Genomic DNA, 19,048 nt, shown 5'->3' with positions numbered 1-19,048 from the left:
AGGTCATGTTTCAGTTCAACTGGACTTTTTTCCAAGTCTCGCGAGATTTCAAAACTGGAGCATTGTGGCGACGAGAGTTCGCTGGTGTGGAGTTGTTGTCGGAGAGGGAGGAGGAAGGCTGAGTGTAGACAGGAGGGAAAGCGAGAGTGTGTTAAAAAAATATAGCCTATAAGTAGGAGGAAACACACGGTTCATCATGGCTTCGGGGGACACCCTGTACATAGAAACGGACGGGTCGGAAATGCCAGCCGAAATAGTGGAACTGCATGAAATAGAAGTAGAGACAATCGAGACAACAGTTGTTGGAGACGACGGAGAGCACCAGCCTATGATCGCCTTACAGCCTCTTGACACGGATGATCCAAACTCCATCCACCCGCACCAGGAGGTGATTTTGGTGCAAACTAGAGAAGAGGTGGTGGGCGAGGATGACTCTGAACTGCACACGGATGACGGGTTTGAGGACCAAATCCTCATCCCGGTGCCCGCCGTGGAGGAGGACTTTATCGAACAGACTCTGGTTACTGTGGCCGGGAAAAGCTCCTCGACAGGCCGGATGAAGCGGGCTGGAAGCGGAAAGAAAGCGGGCAAAAAGAGCTACCTGAGCGGGGGAGAGATGGGCAGAAAATGGGAGCAGAAGCAGGTCCAGATAAAGACTTTGGAGGGGGAGTTTTCAGTCACTATGTGGGCATCGGGTAAGTTCACAGTCCTCCTGAGTGAATTCCTGCAAGCTGCCCCCTCGCTTTGTCCTCAGCATGTGTGCCGTGCGTCAGGGCCCAGTCGGGGCCTTGTCCTCCGCTAAAGCAGGACTTATTTCCCAACTCTGAGCCACTTAAACTTCATTTGAAATGTTTTTGTTTTTATGGGAAGCCATGTTTTATGTGTCGATGGGCGCCGCCATATTTCCCCGGTCTGGAAAGTATGGCGGCCCGAAAAAATGGCGTTTATTTGGCCGACGAAGATGGCGGCGAGAGTGGGAGCGAGTGCAGCTGGCTCCGCTAGGCCGCTGTGGCGCAGTTCAGTTCAGCTGGAGCGGCGGTGCTGCCTTCAGGAGCCCCTCATCATTTACACTTCCGAGTCCTTAAACACACCTCGCATGTTGACATGCTTACAGCTAGCTAGATAATGTGTCTAAAGGTAGTTATTTAAGTCAGTGCTGTACATCAGCCATGGAAAAGATTATTTAAGTAAGACGACGTATAGTATTTTTTATTTTATTTTTTTTAATTTTAGTGGCGATTTAAAACACTGGTTTAAAAGGTATCAAATTCGTAAAACGTAACATCAAAGTCGTAGTTTTATTTCATCGTCAAATTGGATATTTGTAAATTATATGTGTGGATATTTTATGTGTAGATTTTGTAAACATTGCAATGTGAATCTTCCCCGACTATCTCAGCCTCACAAACAAAATTAAAGGGAATTATTTTTAGGAAGATTTTTCAAAAAAATATTTGCAATGGCATATATGGCGCATAACAAAAGATTAAAGCTTAACTCACAGAATTTATCTCAATGATAAGAAATTTGGGGGAATAAATGTAAATCCTGTTTTTCCCACTATATATGTGAATGAGCATCGTGACACATTCGGTGACCGTATCTACAAAGAAGTGTTTTGAACACAGACTTTTCAGACCAGGCCTCTATTTTCTGTCACATTTCTTATTGTCAGTAAATAAGTAACTGTGGAGTGGCAGAAAATGCTCGGAGGCGTGGGAGCAGGGTGATAAAGACTCTGCTCTAACTGGCTCTAATCAGTTCTTTCCACATGTTCAGGGACTGTTTTAATTATCAACACATCTGTCCCTCTCAATCAGATGACAAGAAGGACATAGACCATGAGGAGCAAATCACGGGTGAAAACTCTCCTCCAGATTATTCTGAATACATGACAGGGAAGAAGCTTCCTCCTGGAGGCATCCCAGGCATCGACCTGTCAGACCCCAAACAGCTGGCAGAGTTTGCACGGTAAGTGATGATGTTGATGTTTACCCAGGTTAAATGATGACGAGCCAAATTCAGCAGGCTGTAATAAAAGAAATGTGCTCCTTTCACTGGTTTCCTAAAGAGACATTAGTTTGCTCCACTAAAAGCTAGTTAAAGGAATATTATTCAGCTGTGACGTAAAAGTGAATGAAGCTATGTAATTCCTGTGGTTAAACCAGCCCATGCTGCATTGCATGCTCATATTTTTTTCATGTGAAGTGCAGTTTTGATTGTTGGTAAACAAGTAAACAGATATTTCAGTTTCAGTTTTCTTTCTTGTGTTATTTCATAATAGGCCATATTGGAGAAGGGTGGGGAAAAAAACAAAAGTAGAAAGAAAATGTTTAATGTTTGTGAACAATGTGTTTTTTCTGTGTGGGTGCTTGTGTTTATAGTCTATAATGATATTACTATTTTTATTTCTGTTGCAGAATGAAGCCAAGAAAAGTAAAAGAAGACGATGCACCCAGAACGATAGCCTGCCCACACAAGGTGAACGCAGTGCTCTGTTTATTACATCAGTGTGTGTGGATATAGTATTGTGCAACACATGACGGCTAAATGCATTAACAGCATCGTCCTCAGTTGTACTGTGTGGTTTTATTATTGACAGTTGACCTTACTGAGAACATGCATGTATTCATTGCATTGGTTGGGACAGTTCAGTATTCTGAGCGGATGTGATTAGGTTGCTAAAGCCTCACTGTAAAGTAGATATGTCCTGAGTTATTAGCATCGTCTTGTTTCTCTCCCTCTCAGGGATGTACCAAGATGTTCAGGGACAACTCAGCAATGAGAAAGCACTTGCATACCCACGGGCCTCGCGTGCACGTCTGTGCAGAGTGTGGCAAAGCCTTCGTTGAGAGCTCAAAGCTGAAGAGGCATCAACTCGTACACACAGGAGAGAAACCTTTCCAGGTGAGTTCCTTCACTTGCTGCGTGTTGCATTTTGTTTTCCATCTTCTGAAGAAGGATGCATTATTTTATTTTGCTTCATTAGCTGAAAAACAAAAATCTGTTCCAAAGTAAATTGGCCCAACGGGTGCTGTCATCTTAAACGGCTGCTTTTAATCCGTAAGCCACGACTTGGCAGCATCGCTAACTCATTCTCGTCTCTTCTCCAGTGCACATTTGAGGGCTGTGGCAAGCGGTTCTCTCTGGACTTTAACCTGCGCACACATGTGCGTATTCACACTGGAGACCGCCCGTATGTGTGCCCCTTTGATGGCTGCAACAAAAAATTTGCCCAGTCAACCAACCTGAAGTCTCACATCCTCACACACGCCAAAGCCAAAAACAACCAGTGAATCAGCCCTGAACCCGGCGAGCAACAACAACGTGAGCATACACTGGAGGACTTGATCTACATCTCTGCTCCTTGACAAACTAATGTCCCGTGGCCTGCTTTGTTGTGAGATATGAAGTCCCCTTTGTATCATCTCTAGGTAAAAGGTTTAAAACAGAGAAATGAACATTTCTCACACTTTTTGATATACTTATGGAGGTTTGAACAAGGAACTCTTGAGAACCCTCGCCCCCTCAGGCATCGTACCCTACTTTGGCGCTACCTGGATGGAACAATTTACGGTTTCTTCTTGTGAAGACGTTAATTCATGGATCCGCACCTAAAAATAACAAAACTTATTTATACCTTAACACAGTCAGTTGAGGTTTTTGCAATAGATGTCAAATTTGCATCAATCCTCAGCAATGACACCTTTTCAATTTTGTACTTTCCCCAAGTGTGCATATTGTACACTGTTTGACATAAGCTCTCTGGTAATGTATGTAGTCGATGGTCCCTGTAGCTCTGTTTGGAAGAGGTGTCACAGTTCGTTTTACCTCCCCCTTTCCCCTTCATGTGAGTGCGTTTTGAGAGGGGATAGGGTGGTCTTTGCATATTTTCATTTTGTACAACGCAATATCAGAATAATGTAGACAATAGCCATGTGATTTTCAATAGTGATCACTGATTAAAATGTTTTTCCCCCTTGCACTACCAACATAAAGAGTGTCATTTGTCTTCTCACGCTTAAAATTCAGCCTAAAATATAATTGACATGTTCAGATTTATAATATTCAGCTATTTTGGTAGGAATGTCAACCATTAACCCGAGGCCGTGGATCTTGTCCTCGACCTTTCAGCAGGAGTTTGAGTGTTTAAAGACAGATGTTCTCTTGAATCTCACTAAACAGGCATCATATTTATAGTTCAGTGTTAGCAGAATGTCACGAGTATTTGAAGTTGCTTCAGGAGTTGAATAGTTGTTTTATAAAGTACTTAACTTGCATTTTCTCTTTTGGTAAAGTGGAACATGGAAGTGAAACAAATTCTGGCTCTTTTATTTTGCAGCGTACTGCATATACACAATTGGCAATTGTACTAGGTAACATTAGATCAAGCAGCTTGAAATAGGAATCAGCTTGTAAATTGTGTAACAACACCATTTGAACAGTCGACCCATTGTTTCTGTCTGACATGAGAAACCAAAGTCAAAACACAGAGAACAGAGTGTGAAAACTGGCTTTGGAAATTTACAAGATTTTATTCTAATCTTTTTAAAAGAGTTACTCCACTCACTTTAACAGCTGCTATTGTAAATGTCAGAATTTTCATTAATTTGATCATTTTGTTCAGTTTTCTTAGACTAAATAGTGAAAAAAGGTGACATCTTCAAGTTGCATGTTTAGTTCAACCAACCCCAAAAGTTTAGATATAACATCTTCACAATTTAAAAGCAGGACCAAGGAAATATGTCATGTTGTTAAATTAAAACTTAACACACAATTTAATGACTAAAATTGGTTGCCAATTAATTTTCAGTAGATCACATTTTCTTCTTACAGCATCTGGTACATTTCTATAAAACTGCAGCAGCATCCAGATAAGCTTTCAAACTCTTGCCTCACAATAACCCTGAACAATCAACTGACATTTCCAAGTAAAAATCCAGCTTTAATAAAAATTCACAAACACAGGCAGTCTCTCACATTAAATACACCTGATTTGAGGATTTACATGGTTAAGGAGAAAACAAGTGCAACAATGCTGGTGGGTAGAATTGCTCAATCACTTGTAACCCACATATTACAGTGCATTTGGTTAGTTGGCCGCAGAGGAAACAACAAACCAAAGTAAAAATCAAGTTTTAAAAAAGGTACTGTGGATCTTAAGCCACATACTGTATGTTCCCATTTTATTACAAGCACATGAGTGACATTTTTAGAATTGCATGCAAATATTTTTACCACATGAAACAATATTTTGTAACCTAGTTCATCCCTGCAGAGTAGTATGGCAAAACAAACTAACATTAATACAGATTTTGGCCACCTTAGTGTTACTAAAAGCCAAACTTAAATCAATTACATGCTAAATTTCCTTGATTTGGTGAAATTATTGCACCCATTGTATAGATTTCTGATTGACACAACACTGCATAAATATGGGAAAATTTTTTTTTTTTTTTTTTTTGAGGTGGGTGTAGTTTAGTAGGTCAATATTCTTTATGCATAGCAGTTTATCCACACTTCCTATTGCTGTGTATCTAGCGGCATGAATTTAAGGCGCAAGATTACTGTTATCAACCATCTGCCTGCAAGTTTGTGTAAGAGATTCACAGAGAAATCTGGGTCAGTTAAAATGCTGTGAACAGCAGAAACAGGCAACTGCAGTGTAGCATTAAATCCCAAACCACCACTAACCCTGACCTAAAAATATTTGAGGAAACAGTTTAAAGCCTTTTGGAGAAGATAGAATACACTGATAAAAGGAGTCAAAAGTATCCTTAAAAGATAGAATCAATGACGGATAAACACATTCCTGAAGACTGTGATAACGCAGCATTTCAACCTCAAATGAACTGAATAAAACAAAGAGACATACATTTATGTGCAGGCATACTTTTCCCTCCATTTCACCGTCCTGCCTTTGGTATCAGGCACCTGGTTGAGAGTTTGGATGTGTGAATAGTACCTGCTCTCGGAGCAGACGCTGCCCTGATGGTTTAAGCTTCACGAATGCGGGGTTTCACTCGGCTAGCAGAGCAGCCAGCAGTGCGGGGTAGTTAGGCGTCCCCCAGCCTGTAACAGGGTCCCACGATGGTGCAGCACAGAAACCTTGACCCTGGACCTGTTCGTCCAGACAACCCAGGTGACAGCCTTCAGTCACCTGGAGACAGGGAAGCATAGCATCTAGGGACCAGACCATAGCTATAAAATGTGCTGCAAAAACTGTTTCCTTCTGCTGTCGTAACATAACGTCTTGCTGAAAGTAAAACGCACTGCTTCAGCCAATTAATAAAGCGTAAAAGCAACTAAGAAAGTAACTATGAAAGATTTACTTTGCCACAGTAACCACTTACATCAAATAGGGCCTTTCCTTTGAGCTTGTAGAGACGGGGGTTGAGGAAGCCCAGGGGCGGCAGACCCTTTAGCAGCCGCTGATCATTGATGAGAGACAGCATGCCTCCGACCACAGGGGTCGATGCCTGTAGGGGAGATGGATCAACGTAAGATGTGATGAAACAAAATAAAGTGAATTAATACTAAAAGTACAGGCCGCAGGAACCCTCAAACAGGCATGAAACCTACATGCTAATCTTTTTTTCATTCACTATGTATGAACCTTTGATGAACTTAATTGTGTGCGATTTTAGTATTTATGCATCTTGTTGTCAGATGACATTGTTTTTGTACACTTTTGTTTAATCCTTAGTTTTCACTAAAGATGATGTAAAGATGTAAGGTAGCATCTACCTGTTCTGTCACACTCCCTATTCACCATTAACTATAATCAAGTTTGATGTATTTTACCGAGGTCCCAGACACCCAGGGGACGGGTACTCTGTTGGTGACCACCCAGTAATTATCAGACAAGGCAGCCATGTCTGGATAGGCCCTTCCGCTGACATTGAAATATGACTGAGGAGGGAGCTTTGCTGCTACTGTCTTCAGATACCCGTCCACTGCACTGGCCTATAGGAACACAAACACACAGCATCAGTGACACCGTCTGCATTCATTGAGCATTAAAAGACCCGATGACCTGATATCATTACCTGGTAGTCAGGCATCTTGAAGACGTTACTGAAGCCTCCTCCGCTGATGTAATCTGTAACTTCATATGTGAGCTTGAATGGGTTCTTGAATGATGTTCCACCAACTGTAGTCACATACGGACTGGGAACAAGAAGCAGGACATATTGTTAGATGTTCATTGCTTTTACCAAACCATCCAACTCTAGGAAATACAAGTTTGTGTTTGGATTGAATTTAAAATGGACATCCATATGTCATTGAAGCCATTTGTCTCAAGCATTATATTGGTGATATATGAGAATCTAGTCCAGTAATATGCTTCTCTCAGTGCAGAAACTGGTTTAGTTTCAGAAATACAGAAACATTTTACCTTGAAGCAGGAAAACTTGGCCTGAAGGAGTTTTGTTCTTTACCCAAATGTCTGCAGCCTGCACCACTGTCACCTGAGATAAAGAATGAGGTTTCAGATACTCATTAAACAAGATCAGGGACACTAAAACTGGGTTGTACCAACAATAATTAATCTATTTTAAGATTAGTACTAATCAGAGTTTAGCAAAACTAAAGTTTAACCAGTATGGGGATGCTTGCTCACCCATGCAAACCTCCTCAAGTGTCTAAAGTTAATGAATTTCAAAACCTTCATTTTAAAGTGGTTTTAAAATTTGGTGCAACATGATTTAAAGTTAAACCCATGATTTAATTGAGGTTTAAGTTCATCTTTGTTGGTGTAACCCAGCCTAAGATGGTATAACAGGTAATCATGCAGCATATCTCACTGACAACTGGCACCCTATTGAGTGTTGTTGTAATTGTTGTTTCGGAAAACGTCAAAAAGTATAAACACGTTTTTGCAGATCATGGGCGGTTATTTAAAACAATAGGGGTGTACTCATGTGTCAAGAGAGATAATGATCTGCAAACAAAAGTAGAGCAAAGTCACAGTGAGGTGAGACAATGCCAAAGACCAAGGCCGTCTCATTTTTGTAATATTGGCTCCTTCCAGCTTACAGTTCCCTATTTATCACAGTATTGTCTTTTGTGTGCAGCATGACTAAAAACAGGAATTTATTATTTACTGACTAGACCAGAAGGAATAGAAACCAAACCAGAAACAAGTGAGAAGTCCGTCTTACATGTAAAAGGGGTGACAAAATGTTCCATGTGACTGAAACTGATGGTTCAGAGTAACAAAAACCATTTTTTTACACAGAGATAACCATAAAAAGACTCACCATTGAGATGGCTTTGCTTTTTTTTTTTTTTTTTATTTTAACTCTGAACCAAACTACTATGGAAAATTGCCACCCCAGTGCGTGATTTTTGGACAGCATATCAGCTTTCAAGGGGGCAAAAGAGGCGTGACATGGAATGACAGTCCTGCCGGCTCACCCTTTTTACACAGACATCTATTCGGCTGGTTACTTCCGGCAAAAAAGCAGAACAACAGCAACCGCTCATTCCATCTAAGTATAACGGTGGGACATTCCTGCCTTGAAAAGGCAGTGCAAGACAAGCTAAAGATTAAACTGACAAATGAGGGCGTTGTTAGCTGACTGACAGTGTGGATGAGATGTTGTTTGTCAAGGTTCTTAAATTTCTCTTTGTGCTGTAAGTACAAGGCATTTGGGCGGGTTCTGCATGTTTCCTCCTTACTGACCAGAAGCAAAGAGCAGAGAGATTCCCCTGACACCAGCCTTCATGAACTCTGTGTTGATGCGCATCATGTATGCAGTAGACAAGCTGTCCTCGTCGTCTCCGTAGCTGATGGTGTGAACCCAAGGCAGGTCGGACATGTTGCTGAGCAAAACCATCCACTGGAGGAAAGGCTCCTGGGACTCATGACGACCTGAAGGACAAAGAGGACGTGAGTGAGTGTGAGTGTTTTCATATGCTGTGACAAATCTACACCTGATACTTCGACACATCTTTCACTGTAACTTTAAATGCTCAGCATGAATATGATGGTATGATTATCATGTCTATATTTACCACCTTTGCCAGTTTTACCAGTGACATGAGTATTTCTCATTGTTCAATCTTAAGTTCTCTACACTCACATATGATTGAAGCCTCACTCTCTCACACAGACCTGGATTGGTGAAAACCCATGTGGAGATGTAGGCTCCTGTGCTCATGATGTACTCCACATCCAGACTGGCCTCCAGACCGGCCTTTCCTGTTCCCTGAGTGCCTACAACCCGGTCCACCTGAGAGTGATGCTGGAAGGTCCCGCCAAACATGCTCATGAACTCAGCCAGGTCTGCAGGGCTGTAGTACTGCTCCAAGAACTACAAGAGAAAACAGCCAGCTAGATTGGAAAAACTGCACCCAGTTATGGGGAGATTATGATGTCTAAGCTGATGAACACAAGTTATTCTGAGATGGACCCACCTGAGCTACAGCCTGGCTGTTGTTCTGAGCTGTTCCCACATCAGTTGCCGTCAGGTTGTAGCGGGCCCTCAAGATGGCGGGAGTGACTCCCAGGTGCACCCCTGCCTCAGACTGCCTCTGTTTCCTGTTGGAGGAGGCTTTGCTGAGGTCCTGGCCTTTAGGAGGGAGGCGGTGAAGGCCTCCAACTGTGGAAGCACAAAGAAACAGTAATCCATCAAATGTGCAGTAATCAAATGACACTTTACAGCTACAGAAATGGTTCTCACCAAAGTCCAGGTGCTGGTGGACATCATCATGAACAGAGTAGGGAGCTGAAGACCTCACTATAGAGTGGCCGTCTCTAACGTAACGGTGGAACTTGCTTCCTGGAAGCAGCGTCTCTGCAACCCTTAATACACAAAACAAGCAGAAACAGACCAAATGTTTTCCAATCCACTCCCAAATCATAGACATACAAACATATGCAGTGCCAGGTACAAACCTTTGGCTTGTCTGATGGAGTAAATTTAACTACAGACATAGTTAAAAGTGCAGTTATTAAACTACGACCTGCAAATACAAATGTTTCTAGGGGTTGGGTTTTAAAATCCAATAACCTCGGCATAGTTTTATTAGTTTATTAGCTCAAGGTGAATTTTGATTTTGAGCAACAACCACAGAAAGAGGAACAGTCTCATGAGATAAGAGCATGACTTACACACACAGGGGGGAAGTTAAGAGTAAGTTTTAGTTGCTCTTGACACAGTTAAGACAAAAAAAGGTACTTTGTTTGCTTGAGTAAGCAGAACACATTTTGCTCAAAAAAATGCTTACTCTGCAGTCATGGCACACTGTAAAAAGTCCCAAGTGCGAACAGTCAGGCAGTTTGTAATACCATGACTCTGCAGCCACTGCTGCACCACCTTCTGGGTCCGTCCAGACGGGCGCACGAGGGAGGACACTTCCTCCAGCGTGAGGTATTTACCTGTAGAGGATAAAACATGCCTGTCACTCCGTTTGTTGGCCTAGACAGAGGTCAAACTTAAAGCTTTCATCTCATCAGTAAAGGATGCTTTTAAACTGTCAAGTCAAAGCAGATAGATTCACATCCCTGTGATACGCAGCACATTATCAAGGACAAGATTAGGAAAAAGTGGACACTCAAACCCCACAGAGCACCTTATCTTAAATGTTTCCATTAAATGTTTGTTTTTTAGACTCTAGACATGGAGGTTTACTTGAGAACAAACAGACAGAGCCGTACCATATTGTGCTGAGTCAGGGTCCGACACCAGTCTGAGTCTTTCCTCCAGCAGGTCGATGTTTTGCTGCTTCAGGGCAAAGGTCAGCTCCAGCTCCTCTGCGGGGTCGACCCGGCCCACACGAGTCCAGTCCTGTGGTATCCTGAGGAAACAGGTAAAACGTTCCATGGTCTTTTAGTCAAAATACTCCTGCTGACCAACCTGTTGGATTTCAGGTTTTAACTTGTTGTGATTTTACATTTAAGTGAAACTCTCAACAGTAGTCTGACCATTTCTGACCAAAGCTTTGTTGATTAATTTGCCAAAATTTGTCATTCTGTCTTGCGTTTCATGTGATATTTACAAGGTTTTCAAAACATTCAACCATTAATTAATGGCAGACATCACAGGTCGGACAGTCACAAATCAGGAGATTTTTGGACTGAATGTAGAACCACGTTTGGAGACAAAAGTCACTGACATTTTCCAGATAAAATGCATACTTTTATAAAAGGTCTTTACTCAATAGTTGGGCTGTCAAGACTGATTTGCATTGATGAATAAAGTCAATAAAGCTTGACTTTCAAAATGCAGAAACAAAAGAGTTTAAACAGGGAGAGAAACACATTATTTAATAAATGCCTTAAAGTGGATTTGCTCACAAGACATCTTGGTCATATTCCAGATATCCGCTCCACACCAACGAGCTGAATAACAATAGGATGGAGAAGGTCAGCCTGAGGGAGGAGAAACAAAACATCGTAGATTAAAATGAACAGACGCGGACTTTTATTCACACTTAAATGTAGCCGGAAATATTAAAAACACGACGAAACGAAACAAAGTCTGAACGTGACTCAGCTAAGGAGGTCAAATCAAACGCATTTCCTGACAGATACACGCCTGTAAACGGCAGATTTATAACAAAATAAAAAAAAACACGCTGTTATTTCCAGTCGCCTTCACGCTGCGTGAACACTTTCTAACCTACTGAGTTAGCTGGCAGCTATGTAGGTCAACACAAACGGTAAAAACAAGAAAATGAGAGGTGCGCAACAACACAGGTCACATTAAAAAGAGTCAATATTACCACAGTCCTTTCGGTCCTACTTATGTCTACAAACACACACAAGTATGAACTTGTTCAGGGCACTCACAGTGAGTCCATGGTGTCCTCGGCTCGTCCACCAGTCTGAACTCAGCTGTTGTGTCCGGCTGGTGGAGACGCTGCAGTCACGTGACATGGTTTCACGTGATTTCGTCAGAAATATACTTTTTTTTTCCCCCTATGATTTGTTTTGGGTGCATTTATAGACTGATTGTACAGTCTGTTGACGCTATGAGTCATATTTAATTCTTCTACTTGACTGCCGCTGAAGTTTGACATGTGTTGGCAGCAGGAGGCCGGTCAGCTCACCTCAAATGTCACATGTTCAAAACACAATTTCAATTCTGGAAGGATGACAAAATCAAAGCACTGATCAGACAAAAATAGAAAATAAAGTAAAACAAAATTGTATAAAGAGTACAGAGGGGTGTTTTCAAAATAAATGAACATCAGGTTTGGCTTCAAGTTTAGCTGAAGACTGATTTCTTGTGTTCATTCAGGCTATATGTCAATGTACATGACACAGGGAAGTGACCTCTAGAGTAATGTTTAACAATTGTTTAACATTTTTTATTGTCAGAGTAAAACATTGCAGACATACAACTTTAATGATATTGCTTATTTTTGCTTTGTAGTACAGGAAAAATAATTGATGTTTCCTTGCTCCAATGCTCCCTTTTTTACTTTTGGCTTGTCAGAAGCCCACAGCATTCATACACAATTTCCATTTGCGTACTGTAAATAAAGACAGTGAAAATTAGTATAGTATAAGTTTAAGTATATATGAGGTCAGGCTCCGCAATTCAATGAAGTTTATTTACCAAATGTTTCGACATAATGAAATAGAGACGGATCTTGCTCTTGAAGTTACAGGAAATGGTTAAATCCTTTGCGGAAGTGACGTGTTTGTTTTGGACCTCACGTCACGGGGTTCCAGCCAAAGGCGGCAGTGATGAGAAAATTTGAAATTTGCGGACTAGCGAGCTAGCTGCTAGCATGCGCCTCGGATGTGTAATACTCTGTTTTTGTTTTACTCCAAAGAACCATGGATTCGTATCATCATTTATTACAACACAGTAAGCCGCCGTTTGAGTCGCCCGCCAAGGTTTTCGCTAAGCTAAAATCCAAAGTGCAGAGAGGAGAGACGTGCGCGAAGGAGCCGCTGTGTAGCGCTGGAGAGAAACATGGAGGAGGGTTTATGCGAGCAGACAGCACCTGGATGACCGAGGAGCTCAAGGAGAACCAGAGGTTTGGTTCGTACCGTAATGAAGCGCAGGCCTTGACCCTCTCACCCATATCGAGTCCTCAGAAAACATTCGCTTACTTATACTCAGACATCAGCCGGAAGGAGGAAAGGCCTCCTGTTGCTGACATAGGACATGCATACACACCGAGGAAGACCGCTTTCCTGGCGTCCACAGCTGTGTGTCACCCCTTCTCTGTGGTCAACAGACAGCAGATCACCTCAGAGCCACCTCAGATCAGAGACTCGGATGGTTTCAAGGTGACCAGCAGGACCCCAGTAAAGGTGCAGCCGGTGGAAAATGACTGTGTGTTTGAGGAGGAGTGTGTCCCCCTCGACAAACTGCGGTCTCCAGCCTTCATGTTTTCCCCCATGAGGAAGAGGTTGAGGAAGAGGAAAGTCAGCAGCAGCACAAAGGAGAAGAGGAGCGGTGGAGTCAGACAGCCACAGGAGAGGAAAACCTCCAGCACTTTCAGTGAGAATGACACCCACACTGGCATGGAGGATTTGGGTCAGGTTGGAGGATTCTCTGCCGGCAGACCAGAGATGAGCCAGTTCACTCACGAACCCATCCTACCGCCACCAAGATCCACGGCAAAGAAACGTGAGATGTTATTGCTGCTTTTCCTGAAGTGAAGCTGTTTTCTTTGCATCATCATTTAGGGGAGGAAATTGACTGATGCCTCTTTGCTGTTTTGAACAGGTTGCCACGTTTTTCCGGAAAAAAATCCTCTGATGTCTCCAGCCAAGATGTTTGCTTTCATGAAGGAGAGGGACAGCAAACTGGAGCAGCAGGACGTTCATGAAGGCAGCAGCAGCACGAGGGATCTCATCAATATGGGTGAGAATCCATAAAGTTTGGTTTCCGCTGTGTGTGTGTGTTTTTCTATCTGCATGCAGATCAACATGGTTCCGTTTATGTTCTGACTTTACTTCTTTTCCATAGGTGGTTTCCATCAGTCCAGAGACACGCCTCCTCCCACAGCTCACCGTATGGATGAGATGGAGGACTCCGCCTTCAGAAGTGCTCCTGCTAACTACTCCAGAGTGCTGTCATCCGACAGCCAGTCAGACACAGAGCCCTCAGAGGAAGTCCCGACCCCCACTGTGCCGCCACAACCTGTTTTGCTCGAAGACCCGCTCGTACTCAATACACCACGGGTCTCCATACCGAAGAAGCACGAGGCTGTGTTCAAGCGTAACAAGTGGCCCCAGCTCACAAAATTCCCAAGTGTAAGTAGGGAACATAAGAGATTGATTGATTGACCGTGCAAAATCAGACCACTCAGGTGTTGGGGACCAAAAGATTTGGATTTGCAGGCACATTATAGATAACTTAGGAAAAGGAGATCAACTACAGTCTGTCTGTGGGTCATTATTGGGCGTGTGTTTTCCTCTTTTTTGGCAGGAAAGTGTGATTTATCTCAAAAGATGGTTCCTGAGGAGGAATCATAAGGGCCTGTTTGTTGATGGAATCCACTGGTGAGTGATTCTTCAGACAGCATTGATTTGAAACATTTGAGCAGAGGAGTTTATCAAAGTTTACTGTTTCTGTAGTTTCATGTGAAACTTTTTTTAAAACTTGTCTTTTCCACCCAGGGAGGACAACATACCATGGAACAGTAACATCATCGTCGACAGAGTTTCTAATTCTGTGCTAAAAACCGTCTCCGGCAGGGTTTACATCTTGGTCGGCAAGATGAACATGAACATTGATGCGGACTCAGGTAGGCCACACTTTGTATGGATGGACATTTTCCTCAAAGTATTGCAAAATATAAAATTAAATATTTATTTATTTTTATTTAACCTTTATTTTTACCAGGTAAAATCAGTTGAGAACAGCTTCTCATTTACAATGATGACCTGGCGACTATGGCGAGGATTAATATTCTTTTTCTTGCATTTCTCACCTTGTGCCCTCAGGGTTTCCCAAGTGGCTTTTGAAGAAGTTTGTTAATGGTTTTCCTCCAAACTGGAAGGCACTTTATGAGAAGTGTCTGTCAGAGACAAGAGAGTAAGAGTGTTTGTTTCACTTTAATGCGATCTACGATAAGGCGTCTGCATCCATACTCTCACAGATACAGGATTGGTTTTTTTTTTAGGCATTTTGAATAAAGGGCTGAATTTTGTTTTATTGCAGCAGCGACCCCAGCAGAGGAACAGAGAGTAAGAATGAACGGAGAGCAAAGACAAAGCCAGAGGCTTCCTCCGTTAACCCCTCTGTGAAGCAGCGCAGGCAAAAGCCTTTCAAGACACGTAAGAGGAACACTTAAGCTGACAACCAGCAAATAGGCTCTTTATAGAGGAACATTTAATGACCTCACACACAAACATGAAATGGAAAACAGACTGAATATGCCTGTGGCCTCCTACTTCCATCGGTCACTGGGTTGAGAGATCTGTAGAAATCTGTTTCTACCAGTTCTTGTTATTTTATTTATATTATTTTACAGAAATACTTAGATGTAGTCACTCATGTACAGAGCTTCATATTGAAGAGCCTGCACCAATGCAGGTTATCAGTTTTGCAGGTAATTTGCAGAGATGATGTTCGAATCCACGACAGCTTTACCAAGAGACTTCTTTGTTACTTTGCTCATTTATTCTAGCCTCTTCTCCAGCTGATTCGTCTCCTCCTGCCTCCTCGTCTTGCGCGAAAATTTCTCGAAGCGGTCGCGTGATCAAGCCACCTCTGGAGTATTGGAAAGGAGGAAGAGTCATTCTTGATGCAGACATGAATGTTACCATCCATGAGTGTTATGAAACCTCCATCTGCATTCCTGTAAGCACCTAAAGTTGAGCTTAAGCATATATTTTTTTCATCTGTTAGGGTTAGTTATTTTGACTACATACAAGAGACTGATATTTCGAATCAACAACACTGACTGTTTTTTCTTTTTCCGTCTGTATGTCACAGGTCACTACATCAGTGCCTGCAAGGGCATCACAGAAACCCGCCCGTGTGTTCCTCCCCTGCAGCGAAGGTAAAGATAACCGAGACGCTGTAGTTTTAGTAGTGTGAGATAAGTTTTGAATCGCATTCAGACAAATTGTCCCCTGTATTTCCAGGTCGCAAGCAATGTGAATCATCCAGCGACAAAGAAGCACCAGTGCCATTGAGGAGGGTCAAAGCCCCGCCCCGCAAAAGCAACAGAGCCAAGATGAACCTTGAAGAGAAGCCCTCGTATTCACCCGAGCCTCCTGTGGAGACGCTTAACAGCCCCGAAGAGTGGTGTGGCCGGATGACGAGGTCCAGACAAAGGTTTCCAGCTATAGAGAGAACTTTGTATGTGGATGCTGTTCCTCAAAAGCAAAGCCAACCTGAAAAGGCTTCAACACGGAGGTCAAAAAAACAGACACACAGCACCACAAGGCCTTCAGAGAGAGTCCCAGGGAGCAAACGGACTGTCCCAGCATCCCCAGAATCTCCTGCTGCTAATGATGCACCACAGGATCAGTCAGATGATGACTTTTCCTTTAGGAGAAAGAAGCGGGGGAAAGGAGGGCACGGCAAGAGAGGCATGAAGGCCCTTAAGTTGCAGCCAAGGCGTTTGTCTCCATTGAGTCAGTCGCCAGAGTCCTCTGAGGAGAGCGGAAAGGAATTGGAGAAGAGAACCGGCGTGCCCAAGAAAAACTATGCTGCACAAACACAAACAAAAAACAAACAGAAAAAAAGCACAAAGATGTCACCAACCGCGAACCCTTTGCCTTCATCTGCACAATCCAGCAAGAAACACAAAGCATACAAAGTGATTCCACAAGAGCAAGATGAAGACAAGTGGACTGAGGCAGAGCTTCTGAAGCTGCAAGAGTGAGTTTGTACCTACAGAATATGAAAGCAGCATTCTGCAGAGTAACATTATATCTTTGTCATAACCTTGTGCGTGTGTGTGTGTGTTTTCCAGGGCAGTGTCTTGCTATCCCAAGCACATGGCAGGCTACTGGGCAAAAGTGGCGAGGGTGGTTGGAACACGTTCTGCTGAAGAATGCCACAACCAGCACACAGCCCAGGGAACCTCCCAGACTCCTGCCAAGAAACCCAAGAAACCCAAGAAACCCCCAAAGGAAAAGGTGGAAGCCCCAAAAAATCCAGGTAGAGAAAGGCCTTCGTTTGGGACGTAGATATGTGCAGCCTTTTACACATTGGTTAGAAGAGAATTCCACACATTTCGCGTTGCACTCTTGTAACATTGTCGGGACAGTTTAACAAAGCATTTACATCGATGCAGCTGGGCCAGAGATGTCTCTTAATTCCACACATTCACCCTCCTTATTAAAATGTGGAGCCTACATTACCCACAATGCAACTGGACTGTCAACAACAGTTCGAACATCCTTTGAGGCAATTTATCAGGTGCTGCTCCCTCCTGTAAACTTAATACAACAACGCAAACGATAGTCTGAAGACGTACTTCACAGTGAAATTGTCATTTTTCTGACAAAGATGTAAATTTTATGAACGACGTGGATGTGTATTAGTTATTAAAGACTGGATCTAAGGGCTGCAACTAATGATTAATCAATTTGTCTGTAAATTGTCAGAAAATAGTAAAAATCACAAACTGAATATGGTGTGATGTCTTAATAATCTAATCTTTTTTTTTTTTTTCAAATCTCCTTTAATAACTGTTTTTGTAAAATGGAGGACATGGTTAACTGCTCAAACATAAGCTTTAATCTGCTCGTAGTTACAGATCATCCCATCATTTCTGCTCGAGTGGGGACGTTCAAGAGGAAGCAGCAGGTGCGTCAGTTCCTGGAGGCCATGCCCAGAGAAGACGTTGAAGACGTCTTCAGCTCTGCCTACATGCAAAACAAACGGTTTGAGGTCTGTTATAGTCTGTATTTTGTAGGAAAAAAAGAGAGGTTTTGTGATTATGACCGTATGCAAAGTGAGTGCTAACTGTTCCCCTTGTGTCTGTCCGGATGGTCAGATGCCGTCCATGTGTCCCAGTGATGACCATGACTTCACGTTGTCAGACATGGAGCCGCTGACCCCCATGTCGACAGGTTTCCCTGAAGTAAAGACTCCTCAGTGCCTGCACATCACCCCCGGCATGATGGGCTCCCCAAACAGGTGAAAGATGTTGATGTCTGTGGTCTCGCTCCTTGCTTCTTATAAGAGTTGATCACAGGACAATCACTGACTTCCCTCTATCTTCCTTTCAAAGGAACAATGATGACAAATACGTCTTTCAACTCCAGAAGAGGATGAGAAAAAATCAGTTTAATGTCCACAAACAGGCTCCTTCTACAAAGGTACTAAAATGAACTAAGGGTTAATTTCTAAGATTTGATCTTATCTTAAAGCATTTTAATTCATTTTTTTTAATGGAAAAACTATTTCTTTCTTCCTTCAGACCTTCACGCCCACGCCATCAGTTAAACGAGCAATGAGGAGATGTGCTAACACAGGTAGGTTATCTGGCAGAAGCAGATATTCATGTTCATCTTCTTTTGTAAAAGTGAGTCTTATTGCTAAACACAACCTGTATATTGTTCCTTTTTCACTAGAAAATGATACGTTTGTTGTTTGGGAGATGTTCCCGGGAAACGATGGCGCACTGTCTGACAGCGGAGAGGAGGAGGATTTTTACTTCTCAGACAATGACTGATCAGAGCTGAAACGTCATGTCGTTCAAAAGAAAATCAGCTTATTCACGTGAAATTAAAAGCAAGTGAACAGAGGAGGGATGTGACTGTTTTGCTTGTTTAACTCATCAACAATGTGAACAATAAAACGCCTGAAGTTTTGCTCCCCTGTTTTTTAACATGGTGATTCATGTTTTTACTTTTTTAAATGTAAACCAGTTTGACACAAACACGGGGGCGTAACTGACAATTGGCCGGAGTAATTTGAAGCTTTTAACCGTAGCCTGCAGTTTAGTTTATAAAAAACTGAACTTATTTTTGTTTTAAGACAACGTGGCCTGTTGTAAAGTTAAGTTAAGTTTAATAGTTTGAAATTGTTTTAAATTTTTCAAATGTAACATGCTGTCAAAAACAGACTTGTGCTGCTGTTTTCCAGTATGTCCCTGTAAATATAGTTTT

At 42.5% G+C, this 19,048-nt stretch overlaps 3 protein-coding genes across 3 annotated transcripts; 2 read left to right on the top strand and 1 right to left on the bottom strand.

The window, feature by feature from the left end:
* Positions 1-100: 100 nt before the first annotated feature.
* On the top strand, positions 101-3,985 carry yy1a (YY1 transcription factor a). Its single transcript, XM_070842953.1, has 5 exons — positions 101-695; positions 1,821-1,971; positions 2,421-2,481; positions 2,749-2,907; positions 3,114-3,985. The coding sequence occupies exons 1-5, from the start codon at positions 197-199 to the stop codon at positions 3,294-3,296; spliced, it is 1,053 nt and encodes a 350-aa protein (XP_070699054.1). The 5' UTR covers positions 101-196; the 3' UTR covers positions 3,297-3,985.
* A 530-nt stretch (positions 3,986-4,515) lies between these two features.
* Positions 4,516-11,867, bottom strand: tpp1 (tripeptidyl peptidase I). Its single transcript, XM_070842665.1, has 13 exons — positions 11,801-11,867; positions 11,306-11,380; positions 10,667-10,806; positions 10,237-10,387; positions 9,690-9,811; positions 9,424-9,608; positions 9,122-9,320; positions 8,690-8,878; positions 7,400-7,472; positions 7,050-7,170; positions 6,805-6,966; positions 6,354-6,479; positions 4,516-6,160 (listed from the first exon to the last, which is right to left on the bottom strand). The coding sequence occupies exons 1-13, from the start codon at positions 11,809-11,811 to the stop codon at positions 6,020-6,022; spliced, it is 1,695 nt and encodes a 564-aa protein (XP_070698766.1). The 5' UTR covers positions 11,812-11,867; the 3' UTR covers positions 4,516-6,019.
* An 873-nt stretch (positions 11,868-12,740) lies between these two features.
* On the top strand, positions 12,741-18,751 carry mis18bp1 (MIS18 binding protein 1). The gene is made up of 16 exons (XM_070841958.1): positions 12,741-13,598; positions 13,698-13,835; positions 13,941-14,227; positions 14,403-14,476; positions 14,594-14,721; positions 14,921-15,011; positions 15,138-15,253; positions 15,607-15,779; positions 15,915-15,981; positions 16,067-16,808; positions 16,903-17,090; positions 17,686-17,825; positions 17,932-18,074; positions 18,169-18,256; positions 18,358-18,412; positions 18,512-18,751. The coding sequence occupies exons 1-16, from the start codon at positions 12,797-12,799 to the stop codon at positions 18,610-18,612; spliced, it is 3,333 nt and encodes a 1,110-aa protein (XP_070698059.1). The 5' UTR covers positions 12,741-12,796; the 3' UTR covers positions 18,613-18,751.
* Positions 18,752-19,048: the final 297 nt, after the last annotated feature.

This window comes from Pempheris klunzingeri, chromosome 13, assembly GCF_042242105.1.
Source record: "Pempheris klunzingeri isolate RE-2024b chromosome 13, fPemKlu1.hap1, whole genome shotgun sequence".
Taxonomy (NCBI): Eukaryota; Metazoa; Chordata; class Actinopteri; order Acropomatiformes; family Pempheridae; genus Pempheris; species Pempheris klunzingeri.
The sequence above is the reverse complement of the archived record's forward strand: the minus strand, read 5'-3'. Positions and strand labels throughout refer to the sequence as shown.

Coding starts and splice junctions, on each gene's coding strand:
- yy1a (XM_070842953.1), top strand. CDS start 197: ATGGCTTCGGGGGACACCCTGTACATAGAAACGGACGGGTCGGAAATG. Junction 696..1,820: donor AGTCACTATGTGGGCATCGG/GTAAGTTCACAG, acceptor CCTCTCAATCAG/ATGACAAGAAGGACATAGAC. Junction 1,972..2,420: donor CAGCTGGCAGAGTTTGCACG/GTAAGTGATGAT, acceptor TTTCTGTTGCAG/AATGAAGCCAAGAAAAGTAA.
- mis18bp1 (XM_070841958.1), top strand. CDS start 12,797: ATGGATTCGTATCATCATTTATTACAACACAGTAAGCCGCCGTTTGAG. Junction 13,836..13,940: donor GAGGGATCTCATCAATATGG/GTGAGAATCCAT, acceptor TCTTTTCCATAG/GTGGTTTCCATCAGTCCAGA. Junction 18,413..18,511: donor GAGGAGATGTGCTAACACAG/GTAGGTTATCTG, acceptor CTTTTTCACTAG/AAAATGATACGTTTGTTGTT.
- tpp1 (XM_070842665.1), bottom strand. Junction 7,473..8,689: donor CTCTCTGCTCTTTGCTTCTG/GTCAGTAAGGAG, acceptor TCTTTATCTCAG/GTGACAGTGGTGCAGGCTGC. Junction 6,480..6,804: donor CCTGGGTGTCTGGGACCTCG/GTAAAATACATC, acceptor TCTCCCCTACAG/GCATCGACCCCTGTGGTCGG.